The sequence below is a fragment of the Peromyscus eremicus genome, chromosome 12 (genome assembly GCF_949786415.1).
Source record: "Peromyscus eremicus chromosome 12, PerEre_H2_v1, whole genome shotgun sequence".
Classification (NCBI taxonomy): domain Eukaryota; kingdom Metazoa; phylum Chordata; class Mammalia; order Rodentia; family Cricetidae; genus Peromyscus; species Peromyscus eremicus.
The window spans coordinates 8,207,428-8,216,114 of NC_081428.1; the positions used below are offsets into that span (position 1 = coordinate 8,207,428).

The following is an 8,687-nucleotide window of genomic DNA, read 5'->3' on the forward strand; positions in this document are numbered from 1 at the left end:
TGAATATATGGTGACAACCCATCCCCCACATCCATGTATGGGGACACACACTAACATGACTTCCAGGGGCCTGAGGAGATAGCTTAGGCACTAACATGCTTACTGTATATTCGTGAGAATCGGAGTTCCGGTCCCCAGCACCCACACAAGAGCCAGGCACGGAGGGGCATGCCTGTAGTCACAGGAGGAAGACACAGAAGGGCTGCCAGTGGAGTCCAACCAGTAAGCTCGGGCTGAGTGAGAGTGTCTCAGAAAATAAGGTGGAGAAGCAACTGTCAGCTTCTCGCCTGCACATGCATGTGCACCTGCACACATGCATGCACACACACACACACACATATACACACTCACAGGCACACACATATACACACACTCACACACACAAGCACACACATACATATACATGCTCACACAGACACACACTCACACACACAGGCACACATGCTCACACACATGCACACACACATACATATACACACACACAGGCACACACACACACACACATACACACACACACACACACGCTCACACACACAGGCATACACACATGTACACACACGCACCGTGACTTCCAGAGAGAAAAGCAAGCTATACTTGTCTGTCTTTCTGCTTGCTCTCTTCTAACTTTAAAAGGCCCAAGCCCTAGACAGTATTGGATTATAAAGCTATTTCCAAGGAGAGAGAGGAAGAGGGAGAAAGCTGGAGATGAGAGCTTTTTTAAAAGCGTCCCGTCTCTGCTATCAAAACATTATTAAATTCCTTCCTCTGACATTCTGACAGTAATTGCACTGAGGGATTGGATTTTTGTTAAAAATTACGTTAAAGGGGCTGGTGAGAACTTCCTGCAGGGGAGACCCATGTGCACCTCACGGGACTCAGTTGAGCTTCCTCTATTGTCCTCCGGTCCTGAGAAGCCCGGCACTTGTCTCATTTAGCACAGAACCCTGGGAAAAAAACATCGAGTCACATGGAACACTCTGCCACTTGCTGTCCCCTGGTTCTATTTTCTGCTGTGACCCACAGAGTCCGTAGTCCAAGCCGACTCAGCCCTGCGGTTTCTGCCTCTGTCATCTTGGCAAACAGATTTCCATCATCATCCCCCTATAACGGGCAGGGGGTGACAAGGCAGGGCACACAGGCCAAAAGCAGGGTCACACACTGCAAATGTGTGAATGTTCCCTTCCGTACTGACCTAGCGTAGAGTTCTAACGGAGGGTGACTGACTGGGAGTGTGTGACCAAGGCTACTCCTATGGAGTGGGTCCTCACCGGGGCAGGGAAGGAACGACAGGAGTTGATGGTGGCAAGCCAAGGCCGGCCCAGAAAAGCCACAAGGGACAGCGTGTCCTTGAAGTTGCCCCTGGGTTCAGACATGACAGGGCAGAGCTTCCCATGGTGCCAATCTCACTAGGGAGGACACAGCCCTGTAGAACTAGGAAGTGCTAGCGTTTATTAAGTAGAGTCCTTTACAGATCAGAAAAAAAAAAAAGACTTTCAGGAAGCTAAGAGGTGGCATTCAAAGTTGTATGGAAAGAACGTGTTTCTGCAGAGGTAACACAAGACCCAGTAACTCCCCGTGTAGGAAAAGAACTGCCCAGAAGTAGCAGAAGTGGAAACACATGGCCACATGGAAACTCCACGGTGAACACTTGTCAAAGCATTATTCACAATGGCCCAAGGTGGAAGCAACCTAAATGTCCGTCAGCAGATAGGGAGACTGATAAACCATGGTGTAGCCACACACCGAAATACGGCTTAACTGTGCAGAGGAAGAAAGTACTAATAGAATATGGAAGAATCAGAACAGCAATATGCTGCCTAAGACACCAGCAACAAGAGACCATGGATTTTATGATTCCGTTTTTGTGCACTCTCTAGAACAGGCAAATCCACAGAGACAGGCATCAGATGGATAGTTAGCAAAAGGGGGTGGGATGGAAGAATGGTGAATGACTGTCAACAGCAATAGGGCTTCTTGGTAAGGGATGAGAACTACTTTACAGTTGGATGTAGTGATGGTTGCACAACTCGGAACATACTTAAAACCATCAAACTGTGTACTTTATATTGTGAATGTTACATCTCAATTTTACATTTCCACATGCATTTAAATGCACATGTATGCATGTAAAAAATATACACATGCACATTTTATGCCTTGACTTTGCTTTTTAAAATGAGTTAAATGGCTTTCAATTTTTCTCAACAATGTAGCCAATTACATAAAATTCCATAAAAATAAAAAAATATCCAGACACTTATTAGAGAGCCACACACACACTGCTCTCTCTCTCTCTCTCTCTCTCTCTCTCTCTCTCTCTCTCTCTCTCTCTCTCCCTCCCTCCCTCCCTCCCTCCCTCTTTGTTTTTGTTTTTTGTTGGTTGGTTGGGGTTTGGGTTTTGTTTGTTTGTTTTTTTCTTTTAAGACAACATCTTACCATGTAGCCCTGGCTGTCCTGGAACTCAATATGTAAATCAGGCTGGCCTTGAACTCAGAGCAATCCACCTGCTTCCATGTGCCACTATGCCCAGCATTTTCTTAAGATTTTATTTTTATTTTTAATGATGCACATATGTGTATATGTGAGAGGTAGTCAGGGGATGTGCATGTGAGTTGTGTCCACAGAGCCCATAGAGGGCATCAGATCCCCTGGAGCTAAAGTTCCCACCAACCCATATGGGTGCTGGAAACCAAACTTCAGTACTCAGTATTTCTTAAAGAGAAGAGGGGGCATTGTAACCTATTTTAAACTTATTTTCATACAAAGACTTACACCATCAGCAACAATGATACTTCAGTGAATACAATCTCCATTCACTTTCTACCTCCCCCAAAAGAACAAGCTGGTATAAGCAAGCTTGATTTTCTTAATTATTCTCAAGGTTTGTGGGCTCCCAGAGAATGCCCCTCATTTTAAGAGCAAGTTCACAATCTGAACGGTGATTCCATTCAATGCAATAAAGCATTTACAGAGCTGCTGCCATCGGACAGCACACACACCGAAATCACCGAGCTAAAAGCATCTTCTCACCAACTGTTCTGTGAGGCATCTGATCAACCGGCCCCGCGCGATGGTCCTTGCGTTTTTTGCGGTTTGTTTTGTTCTGTACCTTTTCTGCTTGTGAACATGTCTGTGGGGATTGTCTTGATTAGTGGGAAGAACCAGTCCACTGTGGACGTCACCATTCCCTGGGCTGTGTGAGTGTGGGGAAGGTGGGCTAAGGACCAGTTTGCAAGCACTCTCTGTTCACCGCCATGAACGTAACCGTTAGGCGCTTCGAGCTCCTGCCACTTATGATGTCTCCACAGTGACAGACCCTAACATAAAATTTGGGGCCTTTTTACCTTAAGCTGCCTTTGTCGGGGGTTTTTTATCACAGCAATGAGAAGTGAAACCAACATGGCTGCCTTTGGAAATGCTAAGAACAGCGGTAAGCCTTGCCTGGCGCTTCCTGTGTACCAAACACGGTGAGCGCCCCGGCCCAACACTGGCTCACTGGACAGACACATATCATCACTCCCATTTTACAGATGGGCTGAGTTCAGAGAAGGGCAGAGCGAAGGCCCAGGCCCGGGTACTCTGGCTTGAAACTCAACTGTTTGAACCCTTATCCAGCTCACAAAACCAAACTGTGAGACTGGAAGAGGCTGCAACTGTGAAGCCTCGCCCGGAGTGTCGACTCAGGACAGACTCGGGGATCAGCGCGTGCCTGGCTCTCACCTGTGGACCACCCCAGCCCGGTGCAGGTGCTCCACCGCAGAGATGAGCTGCCGGATGTATCTGCGAGCTTCCCCCTCCTCCAGGCGCTTCTTCTCATAGATCTTGTGCATGAGGTTACCCCCGGGGCACAGCTCCATGACCAGGTAGTAGCTGTTTTCTGTCTCTAAGATGTCCAGGAGCTGCGTGATGTTGGGATGGCGGATCATCTGCTGGATCTGGCCCTCTCGCCGCAGGTTTTTGGTGACGTAGGTGTCCTTTTTGGCTCTCTTCTTATCGATGACCTTGATGGCTACCTAAGGTGAACCGGAAAGCATGTTTGTTACCAGACATTGCAGGCAAAGGTCGTTCATTCCTCAGGGAAGACGGAGCCTAGGAGAAACCTGGGTCTGCCGCCCAGAGGGGCCTGGGAAGATCTCAGCGGCACAGCTCCTCCCTAGCATAGGCAAGGCCATGTGTCCCATGCCAGCATCATGAATTAAAGCAACTAGCTAGTTCATCAAACAGCATCAAATGAAAAAAACTATAACATCAGAAAAAAAATTCCTTATTCAAGAGGAAAAACAGGATTAACTTAAGCAAACCCGAATCCCGACAATTCAGAAAGAGTCCACGTCAAACTTGGCTCTCCACAGGGAGGATGCTGAGATGGGGAACTGATTTCTTCTGGAACTAAGGACTCTGCCACTTGCTCCTGGGACTCACTGCTTCCTTCAGGTCTGGTGATTCCCAGGGCCCCACTTCAGAAACAGCTACACCTATATAACCCCATCTTCAGCTGGAGGGCACAGTTAGGGGGCCTGGGGAGGCATCATTCACAGATGCAGCTCCCCCGGGCTCAGCTCTGCCCACTCTGTGACTTGCACAGTCCCCCCGCCCAGGCCAGACAGTCTCTGATCTTCAGTGGGGACTCTTTGTCCTTGGCAAATGACCTTGAGGTGAACTCTCACCCCGCTGTCAAGATCCAAACTTACATATCACCCACCCAGAGAGGCTCCTTCTGGGCCATTTCCACATAATGACCTTGTCCTAAACATGGAAAGGAGGACAGAAGGACAAGACTATTATCCACCACGTCAGCAGGACCTCCAGCTTCCCTTTTCCTTTAAGGGAGTCATCTCTTCACCTCCAAGTCCTAAGACACACCTCCACTGCTCCCTGGGTCCCCCCCCCCAGTGTGGCCAGCTGTGAACAGGACTTCAGTTTATCTTGCCAGTGGTCCATCTGTCCTTCCTCACATGCTGCCTCCCTTGTGCCCAGAACTGCCACCTCCGAAGGAGGCTCTGGAATAGAGGTTGAAGCCCACGGGTGCAGCAGAAGCACAGCGCGCCTCACACTCCTATTTTCTCTTGAACAACCAGATTTTGTACCTGTTGCACAGTGCACTCAGTGCAATCGAACGCTGGCATAGCTCTACACACACATGAAAGGTAGGTCTGTAAGTCAATAGATAGGCTTTCAGTGAGAGGCTCAGTTAGTACCTCCTGGACATCCTTCATGACCATCATAACCCGAGATCTCACCAAGGTCAAGGGGACTATGGTTAATGGTAATGCACTGTGGACTTCACACACTCACCACACACACAGGAAATGCTCAGTGAGTGACAGGAATGTTAATAAGCCTGAGGGTGGGAATCATTTTGCAATATCCACACATATCAAAACATCACACTGTACACAATAAACATGTGCACACTGTGGCTGTCAATTAAGCCTCAATTGAGCTATGAAAATACTATTAATAAAAAGAAAATGAGAAAAAATACAAGCCAAAGACCAATTTAAATTAGCAAAACTCTGGACATTAGCAGCCAGTCTGGACTACGGCATCAGTATCCTAACAGTTCCATGACCCTTGCCCAGGTCTCCCCTGAATTCAGTCTACACTTCAGCTAGAAGCTGGATGGAGGGGCTGTCCCTGGCTTGTGGATGAAGTGCCTTGGGGCTCACTCACTGCTGCATGCAGAGGTATCTGCATATTTTCTCATCAGCCCCACCATGAACCACCCAGGGTACAGCCTGTCTCCAGCATCTGGGACATGTCTACACTATTCTAAGTACATCTGCCATCCCCCTTGTCCCCTTGTGACCCTATACCCTAACAGGCCAACTCAAGATAGCTAGAACCTCCTCCACATCCCTGCACACTGAGCTTCTGTCCGATGGTAAGATACTCATTGCTAATGAAGGACCTGTCCCCTCTGCACCTCACAGTACATTATAAACAGTGGTGGCCAAGAGGCTACTAGCCAACGAGATGACTGAAGAGAGCATGAACGCTGAATCTACTATGGCTCCCTGAGAACCACCTTCCTCCTAACAGGGAATTTCAAACCCTTAACCCAAAGATATGGAGAGCAAACCAAGGACACAGGGCAGTCAGCAAGGGGAACAGACAGGCTGGTGGAGCCATGCTCAGCTTCTCTCTCACAGCAGGTCACCTTCCATCCCACCCTAATCTCCCAGGCCAGGGCTTATGGTCCAGCTAAAGTTACACCCTGGCTGTGGTTTGTCCAAAACTCATTCCAGATGCTAACCTCACAGCTTTATAAAGTGTACTTATTCCTGGCCCATGTGTGTGTGTGTGTGTGTGTGTGTGTGTGTGTGTGTGTGTGTGTGTGTCTGTCTGTCTGTCTGTCTGTCTGTCTATAGGTATATGTATTTCTGGGACTGGAGAGGTAGCTTAATCCATAAAGAACTTGCCTTGCAAATTGAGGACCTGAGTTAATGCCCAGAAAACACGGTCGGGATAAAAAGCCAGGCATGCTGGTGTGTGCTAGTAATCTAATCAATGGGGAGGCAGAGAGACAGGAGGATCCCTAGGGCCCGATGGACAGTCTGGCTTGCCCACTTGGCAACAAGTTCCAGGCAACTATGAGACCCTGTCTCAAAAAACAAAGGGGACAGCATCTAAAGAATGACAGCCACATTGTCTCTAAGGAGACAATGATTAGCACTGGTGGTCTACACACAGATGTGCACACACATATGGGCACCCATACATACATGTGCACCTTTATGCGCACACATATACGCATGTACAAATATGTATATCTATTACATAGACAAACAGGTCTATCTTTGGGGGGATGGGAGGGTGCTGAAAAGCCACAACTGAGTTCTGCCTCTGCTTGACTCTGTGTGAGTGTCTTAAAAATGACACCCTTTGGCAATGGAGCCTTCAAAGCACAATGAATGGATGGTAGTCTAAAAGCTAGCAGAAATATGACCTTTTTTTTTTATATAAAACATAGCATCCAGTTACTGCTAAGATAATTTATTTAGCTCATTAATTGCTTGTCCTCAGCTGAATAATGGCCATCTAAAGATATTAAGTGCTAACCCCTAGGTCATATCTATGTGACTTTATTTTGGAAAAGAGACTCTGTAGACACGGTTAAGGGATATGACAAGACTAACCTGAATCAAGAGAGTGGACCCTCCCTCCTCCCAAGTGTTCTGTTACAACAACGGCATCAGGAGATTTGTACACCGTGGCACAAGAGAGAGGCCATGCGAAGGAGGCAGAGATTGGAGGGATGGGGCCACAAACCGAAGAACCCTAGCAACTCCTAGAAACAGGGAGAGAGAAGGAGCCTGTGGGGGTGGGGGAGGGGGCAGAAAGCCTTGTCAGCACTGCGATTTCAGACCTCTGGTACCCAGAACTGTAAAAGAATTAATCTCTCACAGCTTGAAGCAATCAAGTTTGGGGAAATGTGTTATAGTAGCCACAAGCACTAATAAGTTCCCCGAGGCGCACAGGGGATCTTTACCTGGATACAAGCTTTTAAGAGCACATTTTCCAGGCTCCATGACCACCCTCCTTGCCAGCCACACACCTACCAGCACCCATCTCTTTCGTCTCCTCTGGAATCTCAGCAATTTCTGACATGATCGTATGATCCCCCACAGGCGTGGCCAGAGACTAGTCTCCACCGCGTCGCTGGATTCCATCAAGTTGACAATTAGCACTAACCAGCGCAGGCCCCTCTGTATGACATGGATCTATGTCCTGATAAACTCATGGTAGCCGAATACCCTGCGTAGAAAATACGCAGCATACCCTTAACACCCCATCCCTCCTGGCTCAGTAGTACAGCGCAATGTCGGAAATGGACTGTCACACTCATGGTCACTGACAGGGAAAGGGCATTGCACCACATATTGCCAGCTCAGGAAATGACCCAAATGTAAAATAGTGAAGTATACTCTTTTATTGAATACAGATCACCTTGTGCTATTGTAGTCAAATAATCCTAAATTGAACCATCGTAAGCCAAAGAATGTCTACATTCCCCAACCATCTCTACCTTCTCTAACTCCTGAGAAGGGAAGAGAGAAAAGGTAATGGTATGACCCAGCAGGGAACACCTCAGATGACCCAGCAGAGAGCACCTCAGCTGACCCAGCAGGGAGCATCTCAGATGTCTCAGCAGGGAGCACCTCAGATGACTCAGCAGGGAGCACCTCAGATGACCCAGCAGGGAACACCTCAGATGACCCAGCAGGGAGCACCTCAGCTGACCCAGCAGGGAGCATCTCAGATGTCTCAGCAGGGAGCACCTCAGATGACTCAGCAGGGAGCACTTCAGATGACCCAGCAGGGAGCACCTCAGATGACCCAGCAGGGAGCACCTTAGATGACTCACAGCAGGAAGCAACTCAGATGACTCAGCAGGAAGCACTTCAGATGACTCATCAGGGAGCACTTCAGATGACCCAGCAGGGAGCACCTCAGATGATCCAGCAAGGAGCACCTCAGATGACTCAGCAGGAAGCATCTAAGATGATCCAGCAGGGACCACCTCAGATGACTCACAGCAGGGAGGACCTCAGATGACCCAGCAGGGAGCACCTCAGATGACTTAGCAGGGAACATCTCAGATGACTTACAGCAGGGAGCATCTCAGATGACCCAAGAGGGAACACCTCAGATAACTCACAGCAGGGAGCACCTCAGATAACTCA

At 48.4% G+C, this 8,687-nt stretch overlaps 1 protein-coding gene across 1 annotated transcript in view; it reads right to left on the reverse strand.

Moving 5' to 3' along the window:
• The window catches only part of LOC131922846 (hormonally up-regulated neu tumor-associated kinase), a 67,028-nt gene extending 61,803 nt beyond the window's left edge, over positions 1-5,225 (reverse strand). Inside the window, exons 1-2 of the mRNA XM_059277694.1 lie at positions 5,199-5,225; positions 3,721-4,013 (exon numbers count right to left, since the gene is read on the reverse strand). Coding sequence (XP_059133677.1) covers positions 3,721-4,013; positions 5,199-5,225 — 320 coding nt within the window. The remainder of the gene's footprint in view (positions 1-3,720; positions 4,014-5,198) is intronic.
• Positions 5,226-8,687: the final 3,462 nt, after the last annotated feature.